This window comes from Lodderomyces elongisporus, chromosome 1, assembly GCF_030384665.1.
Source record: "Lodderomyces elongisporus chromosome 1, complete sequence".
In the NCBI taxonomy this organism is placed as follows: Eukaryota; Fungi; Ascomycota; class Pichiomycetes; order Serinales; family Debaryomycetaceae; genus Lodderomyces; species Lodderomyces elongisporus.
In genome coordinates this window covers 2,130,439-2,155,117 of record NC_083673.1, presented here as the reverse complement: position 1 = coordinate 2,155,117, position 24,679 = coordinate 2,130,439, and the positions used below count along the sequence as shown (strand labels likewise).

The window sequence follows — 24,679 nt, the reverse complement described above, 5'->3', positions numbered from 1 at the left end:
AAACAAAAGAAAAGAAAAAAGATGAGAAACGAAATAGATTAGGGTATTTTAGATGGTAAAAGAACGAGTTTTATTTAACTTTTTTTTCTATTATTCTTTTTTTTATCTATTTTTCTATTTTTCTTTTTGTTCATACTTTGTCTCTTCCCTTTTTTTTAATCTTTTAATTACTCATTTATCTTAATACTTTGAATTATTCATTGATCTACACAATTCCTATTTCTTTCACTCTTAATCATTTATTTTTGCTATTGCTGGTCTAAGCTAAAACACATTTTTTTTTTTTAAATTTCACTTAATACATTGCTTCGGCCATGGTGATAAGTCGTTTGAGACCAGTGTGCCAGTTTCCTAATTCATCGCTGTAGTTGGTTGCAATGTCAATATCAACACCCTTTGCTGACTCAAAATCTTTACTTTCCAAAGCAGTACTTACTTGCTTCAACGATGCTATCAATGCAGAAGAGAGCTCTTCGTTATTTAAATGGTCAAAAAGAATGTTCAACCTTTGTTCCATATCAGCACCGTGTCTAGCATACTTTTCAGGAATGTTAGGTTTTATTGCATCAACAACTTTACTCAACAACTCATAAATGGGTAATGCATCTTCAGGTATATGTGTTCTATCCCCCTTTGGATGTTTTGGAGCAATCACTTCGGGTGTAGGTTCTTTAGCGGGTGGTTGCTCTTTGACCTGCGCACGCATGGCTGGCGATGGACCAGTTGGTGGAGGAGCTGGGAACCCATTGAAAGCTGGCTGCACTGGAGTCTGCATGGCTGAACCAAATGATTGTTGCGGAGGTGCAATAGGAAGTGCAATTCCTGAAGTTGGACCGTAGCTGGTATTTGCCGCAGGTGGAGGGGCATATGGGTTCTTTGGTGGCGGAACTACTGGTGTTGGTGGACCAGTAGCAATCAGCTGTGGAGGAGGGGTAGCATATGAAATCTTAGGAGGTATAGTTTCAGTAGTTGGCGCATATGGATTCTTCTTCACAGTTCGAGGAGAGGCGCTAGCCGTTGGCGGAGTACTTGAGGAAGGAGTTTGCTGATACAAAGGACTGCTTCCTGCTGGTGGTGCATACTTGGTAGTTGGTGGAGCAGGCGGCTTTGGTGAAGCGATAGCAGCTACTGGCACCGAGTTTTTCGATGACGCGCGACTAACACTTTTGGGTGGAGGTGGAGCAAAGCTGTTGGTCGAGATTGTTCTCTTTGGTGGCCCGAAATGAGGTTGCGCAACATTCGGTTGATTTCCCAAGGATGCCACAGGTGCGACTAAAGGAGCAGGAGTTCCTGTAGCTGCTGCACGACGTGGAGCCGTGGTCTTCAGTTTAAATGTTTCTGGCAAGTCGTTCCATCCTTCTTTGCTATTCGCCTTTTGCACTGCAGGAGGAGGAGGTGGAGCAGTTCCAGAAAAGGAGGCTTGTGGTGCAACGCTAGGTTGAGGAACAGGAGACGTTTTGTAGATATTGTTTGGTGTATAAGGGTTAGGCTTGGCATATGGGTTCGATTTTGCAACTGGTGCTGTTGGATAAGCGGAAGAAGTGGAAGGTGTAGGAAGTTGTCCAAATGCAGTCTGTGGTTGAGGTTGCACAAATGACGGCGTTTGACCTTGGATGTGATGATTTGCCAAGGGCGGGAGAATGTTTGTAGCTGGTGTTGGCAAAGCCCCAGTAGAAGAAGCATTCGAATTAACATTTGCATTTGCATTTGCATTAGCATTTGCAGAAGTCAAAGATTTTCTAGGTATTTTAGAGTATTTTGATGATGAAACTGAAGCTCTAGCAGCAGAACCTTCGGATACAATAGGTTTGGTATCTTTGCCAGTGGCTTTAGAAATTCTTTCCTTTTCAACACCAGCAATGTCCCCAGGTAATAACATCAACAACTTATTAGCTAATTCAAATTCACCAGCTCCCGAAATGAGATTGACAAACTCCAAGATGGTTTTCGAAATCGGCTCAACAAGTGGACCGGACAATACCGATCCCAACTTCGCATAGTACTTGAACGTCTCAATCTTTTCGACAAAGCTTGTTAATGCTTGTAAACGAGCCTCTGATGGAGAGGAAATGTTTTTGTCGTCAGTTTTCAATAAATCAGCCTCGTATTGTGGTAATTCTTGCAACCAAAGATTGGCAATTTTGTCCAAAGCACCACCAGCAATATAACATGTTATAGCTTCATCTCTAGCAGACTTGTCGTGATGCAAGATCCTATCTCCCAATTCAGAGATCTTGGAACTATACTCCTCGGAGTCGGTTGCAAACGCCGAAATTCCCAGAGCAATGTCTTTCCAATTTTTGACATTGGCATGTGCGACAAGATCGGTCACGTTTTTCTCGGTTGCATTATAAATTACTCTGGCCAAACTACTTTCCTTATGTTTGCTAAAATATGCATTTTTGACTTTCTCTTTCACTTGAGCAGAACTGTCCAAAGCCAATACCAAAGCTTCCAATAAATTATCCTGCTCTAGACAAGAGTCAACTGCATCATCGATCTTATTTTTCAAAATTAATTTGGTCAACTTTTTGTCACTTTTAGAGGTCTGCGAGTTGTAGATATCAAAATCTCCGGAAGGGGAATATGTTTCTACGGTTTGACGCGTAGAGCCATTTCCAAGATGAGCAAAGAAATCGTCATCACCATCACCGTCATTTGCAGCATTTGCAGTATCATCTTTGCCATCCTTGCCGTTTTCAATATCTTTGTCTTTGGTGGTAGCATCGGCATCAGCATCTTCTTTATTGGCAGAGTTCTTTTTCTCTTCAGTCGTATCCGATCCATCTTCCTCATCATCAAAAAGACCTTGCTTTCCATTCTTTGACAATGACTTGAGGACTTCCCAATCAGACTTGTCCTGTTCATTAATTGCTGGACCTTGTAAATGATAATCAACAATTGCATCGTAATTTTCGCTCTTCAAATGTTTGAGTAAATTCTCTGCTCTCTCGTGCCCCTTTACCAAGAATTTAGTCACTTTCAAAGTCGATTTGCCATTGGCATCTTTCCCAACAACCACCAATTTTGATCCAAACCCGAACGAGACACTAACAGGGTTTTTTAACCATACGGGAGCTTGCTTTACTTCAAAGACGGGTTGCTGTGTTTCGGTCACTGAAAGCTCACTCCAAAATTCATTGTCGTCATGCGATGCTGAGACTTTTGTCGATACCGGTGGCGAAGTATCCTGAATTGTTTGGACGATAATTTTACCATCGAATGAAGCAGTTGCAAAAATATCCGGCGCAGAAGGTGCAAATCTTGTCTTGAATGCCCAATTAGCAGTTGTTGGGTATTCTCCCAATTTTTTACCTTCAATAGGGTTCCACAAGATTGTAGCATTATCTTTGCCACTTGAGATTAAAAGTTCGGGGTCTTGTTTACACCAATCCAAAGACAAGACTCCCTTTTTGTGACCCTCCATAACTTTTTCTGGAGCATTGGAGTTTCTCAAGTCCCAAGTCAAAATCACTGGACAAGATTCACTATCACTTGCTGTTACCAACTTGGTCGATTTGGTTGGATGCCATGCGACATGCGAAAAATTTGCCTTGCCCGTTGCTCCAGTGTACGACAAGTGCAAAACCTCTTTTTTGGATTTCAAGTCCCAGATAGAAGTGTAACCACTATTACCAGTGCTTGCCAAGATATGACTAACTGAGTTATTCCATGCAACACAGCTGATTTCGTCCATGGGAGTCATTGCTTGTCCTGGAGAAAAAGGTTCGCCAAAAGTCTTTGTATCCCAAACAAATATCTGGCCGTTGCTGCCTCCGGTTACTAAAACGTGATGCTGTATGGGGTTGAATTGCAAGGACTTTACCGCACCTCCAGAGTGTTTAGTTGACTTGTGGACAGAAGCCTTTTTAAGATTTTTGGATTTGATCAACACATCTGCATCCCAAAACTCAACTGTTCCATCTTCAAATGCTCCAGCAATCAATCCTTTAGGTCTATTTTCGAATGGCTTTGACCATGCCAATGCATAAAATTTGTGTTCGACAGAAGCAGTGAAAATAGGTTCGTTTTTCTTTGTAGGTGAGAATATCTCCCAAATCTCCAAAGTGGCTGAGGAAGTGAAATTTATATCAACAGCTCCGGCAACTGTACCTGTTGCCAAAAGAGGCAAGGCATCCAGACTCCATGCAAATGTTGATGTACGGTTAATTTCACCAATCTTGACCATTCTAGTAGAATAATGTGTACTGTTTGATCTCTTGGCTTACCAAAGAAGCGGAAATTCAGATTGTCAAAAAGAAAAAGACCAAAAAAGAAAAAAAAAAACAATAAAATGGAAGTGATATTAAATGCAAATAATTTCCAAATAATAACAATAAAAAAAAAGGAAAAAAAAACAAAAAGCAAAGGGTTGGTGATGTTGGAATTTCCAAGCAAGACGTTCAATGATTTGGAATTTCAATTGACTAACTATAGTATTGACTTTCGGTCAATCGGCTTTTTGATTTGTGATTATTTATACTTAGTCCCAACGCAGGGTGTGCAGTGATGGAAGAAAGGGGATAAATGTGAGGTTGTGAGGATATGAGAAAGTACTTGTTTATAAATACTTGGTTGGTCAATGGATGTTGAAATATAGAGGTTTAGAACTATTGATTCTTGTTGAATATGTTTGTGTGCGAGAATGGTCAAGCAATTTGATTATATTTTTGACCAACACATCAATTTTTCGCACGCTGCTGCTCCTGGTGTTGCTGGCACACACACACACACACACACATTTACCGCACTATTATTTTCTACAACAGTGTACTTTGTAATTGTAGTAGCAACTTCCCTCCTCCACTTTCAATTTTTTATTTCTACTTTTTTTTTTTTCTGCCCTCTCGTTAAATAACTCCCACTTTTAATTTCAGATTCAGATTCAGATTCAGTGTCAGTGTTAGTTTCAATTTCTCTTTCTCAGAATTTGTTTTTTTTGGCTTATTTATTCTTTTTTTTTTAGTAAAGGGAGCTTATCTCCCACTAATGCTTTACAAACTACTAAGGGAATAGAATGAATTAGTTTGTTGGAGGTAGGAACAAAAGTTTAGCAAAATAGTATTCATAATATGGGCGAATACTCTCATTAGTCACGTGACTTTTATGTTAATGAATATTATCAACATTGGTTAAAGCCATACCAATTTTTCTTTTTAAATCATGTCAGATACGCGTCTGCAATTTGGTTACATTACTGACATCAAGAATAATAGCTAATCAGTTGAGTCAAGTCCACATTTTCTGAACACGTATAACTTGAATATTGCACTATACAGACACTTTACACTTTAGGCTTGTGTAATATATATATATATATATGCGTGTGTGTGTGTGTGTGTGTGTTCATTCCCCTTTCGTTGCACACCCCTACATAAAAGAAATCCCGACTCAAAGTACTCATTAAAAGCTTTAGAAACTTTACAACCTGAGAGCATAGTGGATATACGTAGAGCTTTCAGGTATTGATATTCCTTCATTCAGTACATTTGTTATAGCGCAAATGAGCAAACAGTAGTATAAGAAACAAACATATAAAAACTAAAAAACAGAACAAAAAACAAGAAATAAAAAAATAAAAATGGATTAAGAGTACAGTAAGACTAAGAATCACATGGTTAATGCAGCAGTCTTTTATGGAAAAATAGACACGCGCATCTTTCTTGCCGACTTTCTCTCTCTTTTACTCCCCCTCACTTGTTGACTGTTCCAGCTTACTGAGTCAATGTATTGGTGAGTCAAGATAACGAGTCAAGAACATCTGCTCGGGTAATCCAAAAAAAAAAAACGATCTCTGTCTGTATTGGTATGTGTTACCTCCACAAAATTTTGTTTTCCCGAGGTCCAAGTAGTATCAAAAAGTTTTCTTTTCTAACCAATATTCTTCAAACTTTCAAACTCTCAAACTTTCAAACTCTCAAACTCTCAAACTCTCAAATATTCTTCTCACCACCTTTTATCATCCACCATCCACTACCCACCATAAATAAACTGTTATCTGTTATATGTCAACAGCAACCAGCAATCAGCAATCAGCAATCAGCAATCAGCAATTTACCATTAACGAATTCTGCTTCTCCTGTTTCTAGATGATTCCATCGGCGAGAATACAAGTCAAACAGTTGCGTTCCTCAAGAGAGAACATCCCAGCTTATCTTTTAAATGGTGTCGCTAAGCCTACTTTGAAGGCTTTTATTTACGCATATCTCTATTTAGTATTGCCCAAGATCATCGGTCGTCTTGTCAAGTCCTTGAGAAAACATAAATGGGACACTTTTTTACCACGGATGAAAAAGACATTGCTTCGGGCTTTGCATCCAAGGAAATTTCCGGTTTTTGCAGCAAGCCTCGTGGCAGGAATCAATATACTCGAACCTCTTCTTTACGGCTTACTTAAAAAGAAGCAGTTGTTGTTCAAGACACCGTCATCAAGATTGTTTCTATCTACTTTGTTGTCTGCTCTTGTATCGGCCTTAATCACATTCCCCTTATACCAAGGTCATGTTGTCAAATTTGGTAGACACAACTCATTGGACTTGACCTTATTGGTTGCAACCAGAGCCATGGATACAGCATTTTCATCAAATCTTGCCAAAGTAGCGCCTAAAGCACTTTCAGGCTACGGGGACGGCCTATTATTCATTGTTAGTTGCACCTTGATAATGTTTTGTTGGTTTTTCTACCCTGAAAAACTTCCTCCAGAATACGGTAAGTGGATTACGTCGGCGGCAAACATGGATCCCGATTTTTTGGAAGTTTTGAGATTGGTTCGAGATAAAAAACTCATCTACGGAGAGCATGGTCCTTATGAGGATTACTTGACGCCGTATTTTATCAAGTACGGCCAGGACCCCAAAAGAGGCAATATAGTTCTTAATCAGCCCATAGAGTGCGAGGCTGTACATGCCTTTAAAACCAAAAGTTGCGAGTTGCATGCACTATGGAGATTTTGGAGAGGTTTCAAATTTGCAATGACAGTTTATACTCCACTTAACTTGTTAATGTTGCTCTTTAAACTGAAGGTGAAAATGTCAGCAAGACTAGCTCGAGCATTAAAATCATCTATTCGGTCATCGTGCTTCTTAGGCGCATTCATTGGTTTTTATTGGTACGCTGTTTGTTTGGCAAGGACAAGGTTATTTCCTAAACTTTTCCCCAACGTTCCAAGGACTCGTTTTGATGATACAATTTGCCCATCAGCAGGCGCAGTTATGTGTGGGTTTTCAGCATTCATAGAGACGGTACAAAGGAGAAAAGAGTTGGCATTGTTTGTTGCACCGCGTGGATTGGGAACATTGGTTCCCTCGGAACCCACAGATCGGAATTTAAAAATTGAGAGCTTTGTTTTCTCAATAAGTTTGGCAGTTTTGGTTGCTTATTCAAGAAACCAAGCTTCAAGTGTAAGGGGGATTTTTGGCAAGGGCCTCCAACAAGTCTTCAACATTGGAAGCTATACTTAGTGGGTTGTGTTTAGAATAGACAAGGCTAATAATTACGAAACAAGTATACGTATACACAGATATACATACATACATATATAGGGTGTACAGAATATATAGAATGTATAGAGTATACAGAATATATATATATATATATATATATATATAAGTATAATAAAGAGATAGAAACGTATACATGTTCAATGTATACTGAAAGAGAGTGTAAATGTATATGGATGAAAGTTGCTTGTGGTAGCTATCATAACTTTACTTATTTCTGCAAAGTTTTGTTGCCACTATTCGATACCAGCGCATATTTGGGTTTTTTGCTTCCTGTTTCCTGTTTCCTGTTTCCTGTTTCCACTCTCTTGTCTTTTTTTTTTCTCTTCTTACTCTCTTTGCTACTACTACTACTACTACTACTACTATTATTATTATTATTATTTTTATTATTTTTTCTTTTGGCTTTCTCACCATCTAAACTCCCTTCCCTTCCCTTTATTTTCATTCCTTTTTCTTTTCTTTTTTTTTTTAAATAGAGTAAGGAACATCAAAATATATTGATACAAATAACTCGATAGTCGGAGATGACATGCTGGATAAAGAATCGGACGAGGATATAGAACAACAGGTGGAGTTTGAGTTTGCCATACCACCGAAAGGACCGGTTAAGAACTTTTCCAAACGACACAATGATCTCGCATTCAGCTTACGATTACCGACACAAGATAAGTTTATACAATTTGTGTTCACCACCCTAATTAATTTGTGTGATCCATACACACAACCAGAGGAGACTGAAAAGTACATCTTGAGTGTATCTTGCGTTTCAGATTTGTTGATTTCCCTTTCATTTTCATATTACTACGAACACAGTAAAAGCAATGGATCGGACAATGCATTGAATAATGAATTGGAGATGGGTTCAATTAAATTCGCCATCTCGACTACATTTTTCAATATTTTGCAACTGATCAACAAATACCTAAATGCAGGAGATGAGGTGAAATTACGATTCATTGATAATGGAGATGACCAATGGCAATACCATGTAGCAGAATGGACACCGAGCGATACTGATCCTTTAAATTTGAATTTGGTGTATTCCATGTCATGCGTGCTTATTATGTCATTGCAAAAGCTTTTTGACATCAAAAAAGAAAAGAAGAAGAAAATCGACGAAAAAGATGAAATTGATGAAAAAGAAGAAAAAGAGGAGGGGAAAGGCAATGGAACAGAAAAAGGAAAACAACAGAAGGAGGAAAAAGACGACGACAATGAGAAGGCCGACGAAATTAATGACACTTACTGTAATTTGTTGATGAACCCATACCTACATTACTTCTTAAAGCTTTGGAAATGTCATACAAACATCATATTACTAGGTCTTGAAATCGATCGACGGATTGAATTCCAGAATCACGAAAACAATGAAGAGAATGAGACTCCGCCGATAATTGTTGCCACTTTGAAGGGGTCGAGTTCCATTAGATATGTTCTTGCGTGGATAATCAATCAAAACCCTTCACTGTCCCCAGATGATGACGACGACGACGAGGATGATGATAATGATGACGAAATTTATCATCATCATCATCAGCAACATCAGCAACAACAACAACAACAAGAAAATCTTTCCAAAAACATAGATGATAGTCCTCACCACGTTTTGGAAAAGGAACATTTGGTGAGTAATTTTGATTTGCGGAGTATGCACGATTTAGAGAATGAGTCCTTGATGAATTTTATTCAGCCGTTGGCAAGGAAAAAAGCTAATGGCGGTGCAATTCTGGTAGATATGAGACTTGTAATTATTGGTCTTTTGATCATATATAGTGGCACGACTTTTGTTGCGGGAGATGGTAAAAGCGGCACTAGCTCTGGTGAATCCGAAGAACAATCTCGCCGAAGATTGAACAGATCGAAGCCTTTAGCTGAAATTGGTGATTTATTGATTGATTTGGAGTACGCCGATAGGTTTGATGAAGACATAAGGTATATGTTGGAGTATGATCTTGACGAAGATGGGTCGGAGTGTGAATGTGAATGTGCATGTAAGTGTGAAATGGAAGGTGTGGGAGACAAAAATGACTTTAAACAAGACTCCGTTAAATACCCTGAGGTGAATCATGCATCAGTTGCTACATCGATAGTGAAAAATGAAAATGTCGACATACAATTTGACGAGTTTGGACGTGACTGGCGGGATATACCTCGTGGAGAGAATATACACATAAAGCCCTCTTTTTTGGAAAAATTTAGACTTTATGATGAATCCTCTGACAAAACAGAGTCTGACGATTTTTTCACTTCTTGGAAAGAACTACACGATGTTTTTGATTTCTTGTGTGTGACAAGCATCGAAGGAAACACCGATGCAGAAAGGCTATTGGGTCAAACAGCAGTGAACACTATAGCGAAAGCTGTAAAGGAGTATGGGGAAGAAAGCAAAAAGATGCCTGAAATTAATCCCGGTGACGTTGCAACTAGTAAAGTCACGACAGATCTTATCCATATGTACTTGACAGCTCCTGCTCCAGAGGAATTTGTTAAGGTGGTCCAAGACAACAATAAGGCAATAATTCCGATTTTGAGTATTACACACTTTGAACTCATGCTCCACACCAATAACAAACTAGCGAGGGCAATGATGGATGAAATGTTTATGTGCGAGGGACACCGCAGGTTGCTTGTGTGGTTTTTGACGCACGAGTTGAACCTTTCCAATATCTTGATTGATTATGTTTTTGAGCTCGCCACTGGTCTTCGTGGAGGCCAAGTTACGAATGCACCATACCAATTTTCAAGATTAGGGGATAAGCTCATATTGAGTGATGTTGAGCAGCTGATGTTACTCCATGAGTTTTTCACTAGTAGTGCATTTTATCTCTCAGCGGACAAAGGTATCGAGATTGATGGCGGATATGAAGTGGTTCTCGCTGAGTCTATTGCCAAAAAACTTATGATTCTTCTTTGCTTAATGATTAACCAATTAATCAAACGTAATGTGATAAAAATCGAGGCATCTTCATCAACAAAGGACGAAATTTATGATTATAGTGCAGAGTTGCTGCTGCTTTTGATCAGTTGGATAGGCAAAGTACCAGAAGCTAGACAATTGTATTTTCAAATAAAAAATGCAAGTCTTGAGCAACCATCTACATCAACAACAGGAATATCACCAACACCGGATTTAACCACGCCAGCAAACAAAACAACAACAACAACAGCAGCAGCAGCAGCAGCAACAACAATTACAACAAGAAAACCCACAACAAAATCAACCACAACAAAACCAACAGAACCAACAACAGCAAATCCAACTTTGGCAGCAGCAGGGGAGATGACTACATTTCAATCAAAAAGAAATGAGCGTTTGATTCAAATTGATGATGAAAGAGCACTTTTTTTCAAGTACAATAACATGACAATAGAGGAGATTGCAAACGATTTAGATTTAAATATTCGCAACATGCGCATCGTTAATAATTTTATTGTGAGAATGGAGGCGAATATTTCGATTGTTTTGAACAAAAATGCAAGCTCACAAGATTTAGAACAGATCGAAGACGACTTTCGGTTCTTTCTACTTAATTTCAACACGTTTGGGAAGATTGATAATTTTATTGAGCTACTTTTCAGGCGATTTGAAGACGTTATCACTACGGGCGATGTTTGTCATAGTATTGAAACAGCTCATGTTAGTAATTCTGCCATTACTACAGGAAAATCAACAGAAACACCAACAGTAAATGCAACAGCCGAGGGGGCTTTATCTCCGACACCTTTTCTGATTGAACCTTTAACAGCGAGTATAGTTGGCGCTGAACCTGAACTTGAACCCGAACCTGTACCTGTACCAGAACCTGAACCTGTACCAGAGGCCAAACCCAAGGGCAAGAGATCTAAATCGCGAAAGACATGAAATAGTTTAATGAACAATAGATATTATCGATGATTAGAGCTGATAATTGTAGAATATAAATTTTATTGTATAGGTTTTACTTCTATTTCTAAAATTGTGCTCTATATTTGACTCTCTCTCGCGCCGCACTTGACTTCTCTCGTTTTCGACAGATCGAATTTGTGGGAACGGGGGTAGATAGAGCAAAGGAAAGGGGAAAAAAACAAATTAAGAACTAAAAGGAAAAAGGAGGGGTAGGAAGGTGGGAGAGAAATAAGTGGAGACAGATATATATGAAAATACCTGGAGGAAACATCGTATCAGTAATGTTCAGCAAAGCTTCCACTGCATCACAAACTTTGAGATCAACACTCATGTCTGCCAAAAGATTCAATTCATCAATCACTCCTGTATGTTTGATTTCTTATTCCAATTGTGCCTATTTCCTTGTTTAAGCGATATACTAACAGAATATAATTCATAGGTGAGAACTTCCCAAGCACCTCCACCAGCAGCTTCTTATTCCCAAGCCATCAAAGTCAACGGTATGTTATCAAAAAACCAGCAATGACAATAACAATAACAACAACAACAACAATAACATTAACAATTATAGGCTTGGTCAATGCAATAGCTTTGATGATGTTTAGTCCATGAAAATAAGAATGATAGAAACTAACGTTAACAAACTAAATATAGGCTTTATCTACGTTTCAGGTCAAATTCCATACACCTCAGAAAACAAACCATTGCCTTCAGATTCAACCACTGCTGATTATGCCGAGCAAGTAATCCAAAATGTCTCTGCCATTTTGGAAGCATCCAACTCATCGTTGAACCACATTGTAAAGGCAAATATCTTTTTGACCGATATGACTTCTCAATTCCCAGAATTCAACAAGGTTTACGCTAAGTACTTTAGCGAACATAAACCAGCTAGATCATGTGTCGCCGTCAAGGAATTACCTTTGGGTGTCCCATTAGAAATGGAAGTGGTTGCTGTCGAAAAAGACGACACCAAATTATAAAGGAACGTGTGGTAGAAAGAGAGAAAGAGACTATGCGTGCTTGTTTGTGATAAATAGAAATGTGTAGTAGAGAAAAAAGGAGGATGGAGAGGGTGCAAAAGAAGGAGATTGGAGAAATTGAATAAATAAATAAATCAACAAACAAATGCAATACTTGATGCATTGTATGTCCTATACTTGACAACGATGGTAATAGCGTAGACGGATCAGATGCTTGACCATAATCTTTTTTATTCGCAAAGCATTCATCCAATGATTCCACAGGAACCAAAAAAAAACTGTAGTTGAAACTCTTGCAATGGTGATTTTGGCGCTGACAACTTGTACAATTACGATATGGTCAAGAAGCTAGTTGAATCAGTTCAAAATTTTACTCGGACTTTTCGTTTTTTATTTTATTTTATTTTTTATTCGTTTTGGAAAAATAATAGTACTGAATTGCACCTTTACCTGTAATTTCATGATTATGTATCGTGATTCCAAGGATGGCGTACATTCACTTGACTTATACAAAATATGTAGCCATTCTACAATCAATGCACAAAGCTTAAGAACCTCTCACACATAACATACTCTAATGGTAGGTTTTGTACGCAAACTCCGTGTTATAATTGTTTGTGTAAACGTGCTGCAAATAAATTATATTACAATTCTAAGTTTTTGTTGCAATTAGGTTTACAGTCACAACGGGTCATGTGACTTTTAGAAAGATCTAATCGTTCATTTCTATGAGCCGCATGCATTGCTCTATATGGAAGCTCATTTCTCTAGTATAATTTTTTTTTTCCCTCACTCTCGCTCTCAATCACACTCTCAGTCTGTGTGGTCTACTAAACGTGCGTGAGCTTGTGAGGTGCCCACTGTATAGTCAGAGTATCGCATTGAGTTTTCGTAGAAAATTTCAAATTTTCAAAGGCACCACCAAAAGGTTTATTAGTCGTTACACCTTATTCCAAACACATCAACAATGGCTCAACGTGTTACCTACAGAAGAAGAAACCCATGTATGTTTAATCAACGGATCAAATTTACTATCCTGGTCTGTAATAGTTTCAGAGGATGTTTGCCATGAATAATCCAGAATTCAAGTTAGGAGTCAAAAGTTTTAAATACTAGTCCAAAGTCATGCAAGAGCGATGTACAGTCTATTTTTTTACAAGCGACAGTTTTGAAAAACAAGAAGACAGCAATAAGGACAGAGATTCACTTTTGAACGTGTGCGCTTCTTTTTTATTGTTTGTTCTTTTGTTATAATACCCTGGAGAGTTTGATAGATTTGAAGGGTCTCAAACCACATTTCAGATGGTTGTGAAAAAAAAACTTTCCGTAGAGGAATGACAATTCGATGCTTCGTTAAGAAGGGCAGCGAAAGCTCTAAAGGAATCACAACTACAATTTTAATCTTTCGAAGTACAGGTGTTTATGACTTGTGCACTGATGTGTTATTCTATTTGCTTTTGACGGGACTATAGCAATTGAAAGAAGGACAAAATGAGTGGTTATTTGTGGCAAATTGTTCTTTGTCTATTTGTGGCTGGGAGAACTCTTATTTGTCAGTGCAGTTTATACTAACGATTTTTTTTTAGATAACACCAGATCCAACAAGATCAAGGTTGTCAAGACCCCAGGTGGAAAATTAGTTGCTCAACACGTCAAGAAGGCTGCTTCAAGAGTCAAATGTGGTGACTGTGGTTCAGCTTTGGCTGGTATCTCAACCTTGAGACCAAGAGAATTTGCCCAAGTTTCAAAGACTCACAAGACCGTCCAAAGAGCTTACGGTGGTTCAAGATGTGCCAACTGTGTCAAGGAAAGAATTGTGAGGGCTTTCTTGATTGAAGAACAAAAGATTGTCAAGAGAGTGTTGAAGGAACAAGAAGACAAGGAGAAGAAGGCTTCAGCTAAGAAGACTGGTAAGAAGTAAAGGAGTTTTGTCGTTTAGCATTTGAATGTACAGATATATTAGTGACTCAATTTATTTTCTCTTTAGACTTTATCATACGTGTAGAGAAGATGTTGATGTTGAAGAAGTGGTTTCCCACGATTAGTTGTATGTGCTTTTTTTATATTCTTATTTTTCTTTTATGCTTTCTTCTTTTCTTATTTCCATTTCCCCCTTGTTTGAATCAAATGGATCTAGGATTGGAATCACTCTTTTATCCCTCGATCAAAAGTTTGGATTACCGGATTATACGGCCGGCTTGTGATATTGAGATTGTCATGTCGGATTTCCATAGTATGTGGGATGATAAATATCATGCATTGTTGAAAAATCAATTTAAATTTTGTAACCTGTTGAGGAGCAGGGCGTTTTCATGACGAGGATTGTGTAGAAAAAAAAAACAACAGACAAATACTTTAATAATCGTGCTATTCGGTCTCGAAGAATTGTTAGAAAGAAGAGAAAAGAAGCTGTTTATCCATAATGAAGTGCACCTTTATGCTTATGCTCTTTTGCACACATAATGTGCATAGTTTTGTTGATAAAACTTCGAAGTTTCAAGTCTTTGTTTTTATTTCCATATTGATTTGCTTACATTTACTTCTTCATTTATAATTTTTAGAAAGAGCTTGAAAAAAAAAACAAAAAGAAAAACAAAAAAGAAACAAAAAGAAACAAATTTGTATTTATTAATCATCTAATACTTTTAATCGTTTGGTACTCGAAATGATTGATATTTTTCAAATCTAGTTGGTGTTAGGTATGGATTGCTATAAGTCGACGGAGATTGTCGTTGGTTGGAAGAAACAGAATTTTTAGTCAATTCGCTTGTAGTGGAGGCATACGAATTGTATTTATCGTGAAGATAAGTGTTGCCTTGTTGCTGCTTTTCGTTATCTAAAGTTGCATTATCCCCAGTACACTGTTCAAAGACTTTCATTTTATCAATGTTGTAGCTGTTATTTTCAATTTCATCGTTGTTACTGCTGTTGCTACTGCTGCTGCTGTTTCTATTTTTGTAATAATAGTCGTTGCAATTATTATGTTTGATATAGCATTTGCCAATGGAAAGTGTTTTTGCAGCATTTCTGCCAAACACGATTGATGGATGAAGGAAAGTGAAAACAAGACAACCGAGAAAGATCATTAATGCATCCAATGCTAGTATAAAGGGCTCATGCGTGATCAAGTATCCTCGCCAGCCTTCAGACAACTCAATGACTCGATATATACATCGGGTATAGACAAAGGCCGAGGCCAATACTATTGCCAACGGCATGTAATTGAAGAACGTTCTTGCGCGGATGTCCAGATGTTGAGGTTCATACAAACTTTCCAAATTATGTGTCTCACGTAATCTCTTACCGTGACTTGTGTTGAAAAATATGTGCCAAAAATTAGGAATCGAGAACCTCATGGTGCCGAATTTGAAGTTTATTCGGTATATGAAGTCAAATAAGAACCACAAAAATATTGTCATTGATAGCACTTGGAAGGCGATTCCACCAACCATGATATGGGTACCCAGCTTGGTGTCTTCAAACAACCTTAAAGCCATGGCAGCTGTCCCGCCGCCTGCGGCCTGGATCAACAAACTCATGACGTCGCAAAAGATGAATATGTACGATATATGTCGGGGTCTTAAAATTGAGAATTGCGGCCCGTGGATAACTACCAATTGAGATAATAGATAATAAACACCAGCCATGATAAATGCCGGTGCTATAGTCAAGGTAATGATTTGGCATAAGAATAAGTTTGGATCTGACCAATTGTAATGAGCAGCAGTTCTAGCAGAGTAGCCAATAACTTCCAATAAACTTCCCAAAATCAAGCAGATTGAAAAGTACTTTGTCTTGCCCCAGACCAATCCCACATTAATATTGAATAATAAGATGAAGAGGAACAACACGGCAAACAATGCGTTAAAGGGAACTGATAAATGTATAGCATAAAGGTTTGCCTTCCATTCCAAGTCTTTTAAGCATAGGGTTGCATTTAGCATCTCTTGTGTTATTTGTGCCAAATCGATACTAGCAGTTGTTGTGGGTGCTTCTGCTTCAATGACTGCAGTTTTAGCAGCGGTAACAGCAGTAGCAGCGGTAGCCAGTGCTAATAGTAGTTGATTGCTTAGTAGTGTATAAGAAGCGGCAGCAGCACGAGCATGTCGTGACAAAAAATAGAGTGATATTGTATTTGTTTGAGTTTTTATTTCTTCTTGAAGTTCCCAAAAAGTCAATTGTAGACCAACAGTATTTGTTGGGTTGATACTACTTATGGATGTGGTTGTGGGACTGAAGGTTGGTGTCCATGGTGTTAGGTACTGGTCAATGATGGACTCCATTTAACAAGAATATCAAGTAAGCAAATGCAAAAAAAAAAAATCTCTATCTGTTGGTGTGTGTGTGTGTCTGATTGTAAGGGGGTAAGAGCAGAGGAGGAAAACGTGAGAGATAGAGAGAAAAGAAACTGGTAGTTAAGCAGAAGTGAATATTTAATAAAATAGATATAGGTTGAAAAGAGTGGAAACCACTTGGTTTATATATAAATATATATATATATATATATATATATACATGTATATCGGTACATAAAGGGTGCTTTGTAAAACCCATCGAGAATAAAAACATTTGATACATATGGGTTGCGGATTTAAGTTTACAAGATAGTTTGAGGGAATTCTGCATCATGAAGCTTGGAACTGCAAAGCTTGGATAAACAATGAATAAAACGGTTTGTAGCTCTCGAGGAATTGAAATGACAGAGGTAGAATTATGGACAAATCGGATTGCCAAAGTATCCAAAACAGAAAACAACTGTAATTGCTCAAAATGGAGAGTAAAACTTAGGAAATTTATTTCTAAAGTGGGCACAAGCCTAGTAACCAATTTAAGCATGGGCTTAGAATTGTGGCTTGTATAGCAAAACAATAAAAACATAGAGAGAGAGAGGAAAGAAAAAAGAACAATGCCAAAGGGCTTTGATAAGGCCATTAGAAAAGATTCAGTATACATTTGTTTTATCATTATTATTACCAGTATTATTTATACTTTTTGTTGATTCTTTCATACAAATGTTTACTTGCAATCTGTAGTATAAAGACCACCTGGTTATTTGACTATTAATCTATCTACCTAACTTCACAAACTTTTACTGAATTCTTTTCAATTTTAGTGCTTAATGTTTGATTTAAAGGCATCCATCCTGTTCTTTAATCAATTTAATCACAAAAGCGGTAGGGGGAAGAAGCTTTCCGGGAAAAAGAACTAGAAAATAATGCAAGCGGAAGAACTGTTTCGGTGACACAAGAGTATAACAGAATGGTTAAGGGGGTACTAAACTTTTTGAAATGTAATTGCATATCGTCGTTTTGTTTGGCAAATAACAATATTGTGTAATACCCCATTCTACGTTATCATTTGATTCATCGATGACTAGTGTAGCACCGATTGTCTTCACCTTGTAGAAGTATAAAGAAAAAGCGAACAGAATGATGTTGCGATGAGAGCAGATATAGATAGAGTATAGTGTCTTATACTCCAATGTTTGAAAGTGAAAAGCTCTTGAAGGTTGTAGATGAGAATGCAAAAACTCAAAACAAAAAATATAAAAAAAAAGGAAAAGGAAAAAGAATGAAATTGTAGTTGTATTCTATGATCAATATGAAAAAAAAAACAACCTTCATTCGTTATTTTACATCGAGTTCTTAAACAGGAAATTTGGAGGTGGCGATGATTATAAGCCTTGTAAGTATACATTGCATATTCAAAAAGGCTCGTAACTTGAATAGCGTAACAACTTATGGGTACGGAATTTTAGATATCAACGTAGTGCAAGGTAATCCTAAGGTAATCCTAAGGTAAGCTTCTTGGTCCTAATTTGTTTTTCCATTCTTTTTTGCAAAGCACATAAATAGATAACTCAACAATACAATAATAACGAATAAAGAGTCTAAAATTGGTGAGTACCAAACTATTTTCCTTCGTATCAACCATTTTGCCCTTCTCAAGAAGAATGTTTTGATATTGATTGTGAATTATCTTATTCTCCTTCGGACATAGAGCTGCTGGAAAGCATGGAAACAAAAAAAAAAAAAAACAGTTTTGTGTAATATTTAACCTTAAATTCCAACCACCTTACCTCTTTAGGAAATTCGTCAAATATGCAGAAGACTAAATTTTTGGTCCTTTTTTTTTTACTTCAAATAACATATTTTCATCATTCTTTACTTCTTTACTTCTTCGTCTTATTCTTATTCTTCTTCTTTTTCTTCTTCCTTTTGCAACCATCTGTCCGAACTCATACCTGGTCATTAAAATATGATTTGTGAATCAAAATATAGGTAATGCATGCTAGTTAATTGTCAACTCTGAAGCTACTCTGATCTCCAATGGTAATATCAACGTCCAACTTTAAACTGTTCATCTTCGCATTCCGAAGCACTCGCTTACTAACGGATCAATTTTCGGATATAAATACAGAATCACAATCCTTAAAAGAGAAAAGGACAACTTTAAACAATTTACAATATATTAAAATTACTATATTAATACTTTAACGGGCGAATTTAACAAAAATAAGAAATAATCATCTTCAATACTTATAACCAACCATGCATTTATCAACTTCTTACTTCACTTTGGCCATGCGTGGTACTAGGTATCTCCTGGACACCTGTTTTCCCACTCACCTCACCACTGGTATTACCATTGGTATTTCCATTGGTATTTCCATTGGCCAACTGCTCTCTTTTCCAGAATCTCACCAACAAATCTCCGTAATTTTGCAACTCTTCAACACTAATCATCAACTTGAAATCCAACAATAACAAAAACTGCAACTCAAGATAATTCAACTCATCTAAGGGCAACCCACCTACCTTGGCATATCTCAAGTTCTTGTAAAATATATCTGAGAAAAATTTAGATGACACTGTAATACCACTAATGATTAACCGGTGGATATTATACGAATCCATCACAAAAAGCTGTTCTGCCTCAAGATTGGATAAACTGTTGTCAGTTTTTGCGTGGTTGTTGTTGTTATTGTTGTTGTTGTTATTGTTGTTGTTGTTATTGTTGTTGTTGTTATTGTTGTTGTTGTTGTTGTTGTTGTTGTTGTTGTTGTTGTTGTCAACTTCACTACCCCTGTTAATGCCGCTGCGATTGTTGCTCTCTGATGAATGTTTCTGATCAGGGTGAAATTTCCTTTTCTGATTGAGATTGTTTGCCTTTTTGGCTATTCTATCAAAGTAGACCAATAAAGATAGAAAGACTTCATTGGTGACTGGACAGTATTTCAAGACACGCGCCAAATAGGCATGCAATGAAATACCGGGAACGTTTGTACCATGGAAAGCCAACACGTTGGCAAGGTATTTATTTTTCATTTCGTCATCATCATCATCATCTTCTTCTTCTTCTTCATCTTCATCCTCTCCATGATTGTAATCATTGAGACCTCTATTTTCATTCTTATTGTAATTGCCAAATCTTTTCGCTCCATCAACAACAACATCATCATCATCATCTCCTTCTTCATGATCTTCATCCATGCCCTCTTCGCTGTGCACACGCACGATAAACCGATCGTCACGAGCCTGTGCATTGTTTTCTTGATCAACTTCTATTCTATCTTCATCCACAATGGTCCCTTGCTCTTCTTCCTGGCGCCTTTTTGCTCTTTGTGCTTTGCGAAGTTTCCTTTCCTCTTTGATCTTTTGTCTAATTGCAATGGTGTTTTCAAAATGATTTGGGTGTAGTTTGTCATTAGCCTCGATAATTTTGGAAAGTAAGCATGATAGCATGACAATTAAATCATTAACCGGAAAATCAACAATATTCAAGTGGTCCTCATTTGCACCACTTTCTGCAGACTTTCTATTGAGTTCGAGTAGGAACTCACTGTAAGTCAAGTAATGATCTGGTTCGGGTCGTTGATGTTGCTGTTGTTGTTGTTGCTGCTGTTGTTGTTGCTGTTGCTGTTGCTGTTGCTGCTGCTGTTGGTGCTGGTGCTGGTTCAGATCAAAATATGAAGAAGTTGAGGGCTGATTAAAATGCTGATCTACGTGGCTTGCTCGTTGATTAGAATGAGAGCTTTCTTGAGGGATAGGAATAGATTGAGTAGTAGCAGGAAAAGAGTCTTTAGATGCAAATTGCAGCACCTTACTGTTGCTATTATTAGCTCCGTTATCATGAGATATGATTTGGTGAAGGCGATTCACATATGGCAGCTGCGCTTGATCTTGATTTTGACTATCTTGTAAATATTGCTGTCGATTCGGGAGTGAGTTTGGCACCCGTTGATGAATAGGTATGATGTTTGGAGCCTGCGGTAAATTCGATTGTTGGTATTGGTTCGAAGGTATAGAGACCCCCGATAGCAGGTTTGAGACATGTTCTTGATTCAATGTAGTTGGTTGGGAGCTTCTAGAAGAGGTCACAGTGTCCGTGTACACATTTGTAGTTGGAAACGCACGTGGTAATGTCTTTGGTCTAAAGCTCGAACCAAATGACGAATTGGGTGGGTGCTCTGAGTATGATCCGGCATGTGGAAGGAAACTACTTGAATGTACAGAAGCATGGGAGTGGTTCGATGTGTATGAATTGCTTACAGCCGTGGGTGTGTTGTGAGTAGAGGGTAAATAGTTGAGTGAGTTTTGGGTTTGTGTAGTATTAGAGATGGCCAGCAGTTGCGCCGATGGCGGTATTTGTTGCGGAACAGCACTAAAGTGGCTTTGAGTGTAAGAGGCTGGCGAGTCATCGATGTACAGCTTTTGAATTGTTGGTTGCTGCTCAATGCCAGTTATTATTTGATTTACACCACCATGATGAAAAGAGCCTGTATCCTGTTGGTGCAGGGTTTGTGGTTGTGGGTTGGACAACAATGTTTTAGTCAAGTTTGACATTTTTGGTTTCGATGCTGAGGCAGTGTTTTTTTCCAGAGCTCTATATAATTCGGTGTTGAGCTGATTTGAAGTGTTGGTGGTGGTGGTGTTGTTGGTGGACGTGATATCATTGTTATTATCTCCGTGAAAGTATTGACTTTGAGTTGTGTTTGACAAACCTGAATTTGGCGCCATAGTCACGGTGGGCTCACTAATGTTATTGTTATTGATATCTATAGTATTATTATTATTATTGTTGTTGTTGTTGTCGTTGTTGTTGTAGTAGTTACTGATGCTGCTATTGTTGAATTCCATACTAATATAACTTACTGGTCACTGGACATTGGCGTTACTAGAAAATTGTAAACAACAAGAACAGTGGTATGGAAACGAGCGGTCTAGCCAAAATTTTGTATAGTTGGAATACAAGTGTCAAATGAGTGGTTGGCGATCTTTCCCAAGTGTCTATAAAATCTTTTGATCAATACCAAAACACCAATCGTAGGAAAAGCTAAAAATCGGTTTATTCTGGGACAATTTCACCCAATTGAAAAGAAAAGGAAGAAAAAAAGATCAAAATCAAAGCCAAAAGCAAAACCAATGTCAAAAAATTAAAATTAAAACCAAATATTAAACAAGAAAAGAAAACTTGCTTGTTTTCTACTTGAATACAATACGCTTTTTTCTTATTTGTACTTTGTTTCAAGGAGGAGGTTAGGTTAGGTTCTGTTGGTGTTGTTGGTTGTTTTTTATGCTGGTTGTTTGCTGGTGGTCAATTGCGTTGACTTGTTGTGAGGTATTTGTGTACGTGATTTGTCAGTACGCAACTTCAACTTCAATTTCAATTTCAATTTCAATTTCAATTTCAATTTCAGATGTCATTAATAATTTCGTTTGCTGACTTTGTCCCTGATTTTCCTGCCATCCGTGCTCCCTGTGGACGCGAACACGCACCTACACACTCTAACACATATACAAAACTTATCCCAATTTATACACATACAAACACTCATACACTCATTTAAGCTTAAACCAACACTTTAGACACAAATTTAAACAACAGGGGTTAGGAGAGAATGCGTTAAATTGCACTATCCTTTAACTTGTACAAAGCAACAATTAACCATTAGTAGACAAGGCAATTACAATTCAAATATTAGTCATTGGAAAAAGGAAGCACTTGTTTAATACTAGAGACTTGTATAATTTAATTTTGACCGGGGTCTGAAGGAAAGGACCGGCTTAATCCGAACACCTATTCTCTTCTAATTTTTTTTTTTTTTTGCTTTTTTTTTTTGCTTTTTAAAAATTTCCTACAATTTTGAAACATCCTTTAGTTTTCAAAGTTTGATTTCATGAAATTGTAATAGATTTATTCAAGGACGTGAAGAAAAACATGATTTAGTTATTGTCATTAATCATAACTGGATGAAACCTCTACAAATGTTTTTGTCTTAGTTTTCCCATGCTTTCATTTCATTCACACACACACACAGGGCCACACACACACACTTTTTTTTCTTCATCACCTTTAATCGTTCAAACAGGCTAATGACGCACACAGAACGACAAAGTCTAATCGAGAGAGAGAGAGAGAGAGAGAGAGAGAGACACGCACTAATAAAACAGACATATTTCGGATATAGAGCTGGGACAGAAAAAGAGCAAAAAAAAAAATATACAAAATACAGAAGAACAGTTTTCCATATATGATCAACTTATTCACAAAACATCCTGGGAGACAGAGATAGCATAATATTCATATACAATATACCCATTTGCAAGTCTCACGCCACTTCGTATACCATGTCTACAGCATCTAAAGTCACGTTAGCAGCGTCCATTGCCTTTGCGACTGGCTCATTCATATTTATCAACTATTCACAACAAGCAGAAAGGTCAGCATTGCGTCAAGGTCCAATAAAAGATGCCCAACGTATGGCTGCCAAGAGGGAGAAATCACAGAAACAAAAGTTAAATGAAGCTGAGCATAGAGAGCAAAATGAATTGAAAGCCAAATACCAGGAATTGCAACCTTTAACTGGCGAGATTATTCGTGGTGAAGAAACTAACCCATGATTAAAGTGGAATCAGATGTCTTCATTATTTGTCCTTGGCGATTTCCTTTCCCTTCTTTTCTCACACCCCCCCCCCCCCCCACTTTAGATCTCCCCTTTCCTATTTGGAAATAAAAACTAAAGATGAAAAGAATCAGATAGACTGCTGAAATTGTTAATTCATGATTTTGATGAAGAATCTTGATGAAAATGCAGATGGATAAATAAAATGCCTTTGAATACTTGTACATAGAACAAAACTTGACGAAAGAACATGAACATGACCCATGCAAATAGATAATCTACAATAAATAATATAATGAATATACGACTGAAAACAGAATGGACGAAAAAAAGAGAGAAGAGAATAGGAAAATGAAATACATAACAAATTAAAAAATGATCCCTCTTGGAAAATAAAATAAAAAAAAAAAGAATGAAGGATACAAAAATGTATGTGTTCTTGGAGACACCAGTGGGTAGGATCAAAATAGGAGAAACAAAGAAAAGTCTGCTCCTCCTTTAATAATCTCTGATGTACTATGATGCACTTATAGGTTCTTTTCTTGCTTTACAAATACCGATATGTGAGTACATATCCAAGATCCAGATTCTCAATCCTAAAAAAAAAAAAAATCAAGAAAAGAATGGACCAAGCAGAACTTAAAAATCTTGCTTCTTGTAGACTCCACCAAAACGGGGTGTCATGGTAAGAAGATATTTGATCTTGAAAGGTTCAACTATGAGAAGTTGATGATCGGACCAAGACTTGTCATTCCAGGTATTTGATGGTTGTAAAAGGAAAAAGAAAAGAGAAGAAGAAGAAGAAGAAGAAGAAGAAGAAGAAGAAGAAGAAAAAAAAAAATTAAATAAAAAGTTTTTTTTACTCATACCAAATTTTAGCTGAAGATTTTTGTTCTATTTTTTTTTCTTTTTTCTGGCAACGGAGCGAGTAAGGTGGGGAGAGAGAAGGGGAAAGATGGAAGGAGAAATGGTTTCCATTTCGGGTGAAGTGAGGCGGAAAAATAGAGTTAGAAGCTTAGTGCTTGATTTTGGTAAAGGACAAAAAGCAAAAAAAGAATTAAACCCCAAAAAAATAAAGGGTGAGAGAAAGAGAGAGATATGTACATAACATATGGTAGCAGCAACGTGATTCTCGAGACGATATACAACACCTACTCTCTGGCCACATTTGTCAATCCTAATCCAGATGCAGAATAAAAATGAAAATGAAAATGCTTGGTGTATATTGAAAAACTACCTTAGACATGTTTATATACCGTGAACCTGTTTTTATTCTTCCATCTTTTATTTTTTGTTCTTTCTGCTTTCTTGATCTTGTCTCTCTAAGTCTTTATAACTTTCTGGTAGTACCTATTTAACTTGAACTGAATTATTGGTGATTATCTCTTCTATTTTCGGTTTT

General features: G+C 37.3%; 8 protein-coding genes across 8 annotated transcripts; 5 read left to right on the top strand and 3 right to left on the bottom strand. All coding sequences in view use genetic code 12, as the record gives it.

Moving 5' to 3' along the window:
- Positions 1-295: 295 nt before the first annotated feature.
- On the bottom strand, positions 296-4,189 carry SEC31 (protein transport protein S31; the record flags this gene model as incomplete). The annotated part of the gene is made up of 1 exon (XM_001528239.2): positions 296-4,189. The coding sequence occupies one exon, from the start codon at positions 4,187-4,189 to the stop codon at positions 296-298; it is 3,894 nt and encodes a 1,297-aa protein (XP_001528289.2).
- Positions 4,190-6,089: 1,900 nt separating this feature from the next.
- PVL30_000776 (uncharacterized protein) lies at positions 6,090-7,460 on the top strand (the record flags this gene model as incomplete). Its single annotated transcript, XM_001528238.2, has 1 exon — positions 6,090-7,460. One exon carries the CDS (start codon positions 6,090-6,092, stop codon positions 7,458-7,460), a length of 1,371 nt encoding a protein of 456 aa, XP_001528288.2.
- A 571-nt stretch (positions 7,461-8,031) lies between these two features.
- PVL30_000775 (uncharacterized protein) lies at positions 8,032-11,364 on the top strand (the record flags this gene model as incomplete). The annotated part of the gene is made up of 1 exon (XM_001528237.2): positions 8,032-11,364. The coding sequence occupies one exon, from the start codon at positions 8,032-8,034 to the stop codon at positions 11,362-11,364; it is 3,333 nt and encodes a 1,110-aa protein (XP_001528287.2).
- A 353-nt stretch (positions 11,365-11,717) lies between these two features.
- PVL30_000774 (uncharacterized protein) lies at positions 11,718-12,371 on the top strand (the record flags this gene model as incomplete). Its single annotated transcript, XM_001528236.2, has 4 exons — positions 11,718-11,753; positions 11,828-11,888; positions 11,960-11,992; positions 12,043-12,371. 4 exons carry the CDS (start codon positions 11,718-11,720, stop codon positions 12,369-12,371), a joined length of 459 nt encoding a protein of 152 aa, XP_001528286.2.
- A 967-nt stretch (positions 12,372-13,338) lies between these two features.
- On the top strand, positions 13,339-14,292 carry RPL34B (60S ribosomal protein L34B; the record flags this gene model as incomplete). The annotated part of the gene is made up of 2 exons (XM_061119188.1): positions 13,339-13,375; positions 13,958-14,292. 2 exons carry the CDS (start codon positions 13,339-13,341, stop codon positions 14,290-14,292), a joined length of 372 nt encoding a protein of 123 aa, XP_060975171.1.
- Positions 14,293-15,016: 724 nt separating this feature from the next.
- RSB1_1 (phospholipid-translocating ATPase rsb1) lies at positions 15,017-16,654 on the bottom strand (the record flags this gene model as incomplete). The annotated part of the gene is made up of 1 exon (XM_001528235.2): positions 15,017-16,654. The coding sequence occupies one exon, from the start codon at positions 16,652-16,654 to the stop codon at positions 15,017-15,019; it is 1,638 nt and encodes a 545-aa protein (XP_001528285.2).
- Positions 16,655-18,931: 2,277 nt separating this feature from the next.
- Positions 18,932-21,511, bottom strand: PCL7 (cyclin-like protein interacting with PHO85; the record flags this gene model as incomplete). Its single annotated transcript, XM_001528233.2, has 1 exon — positions 18,932-21,511. One exon carries the CDS (start codon positions 21,509-21,511, stop codon positions 18,932-18,934), a length of 2,580 nt encoding a protein of 859 aa, XP_001528283.2.
- Positions 21,512-23,002: 1,491 nt separating this feature from the next.
- On the top strand, positions 23,003-23,275 carry PVL30_000770 (uncharacterized protein; the record flags this gene model as incomplete). The annotated part of the gene is made up of 1 exon (XM_001528232.1): positions 23,003-23,275. One exon carries the CDS (start codon positions 23,003-23,005, stop codon positions 23,273-23,275), a length of 273 nt encoding a protein of 90 aa, XP_001528282.1.
- Between the last annotated feature and the right edge of the window lie 1,404 nt (positions 23,276-24,679).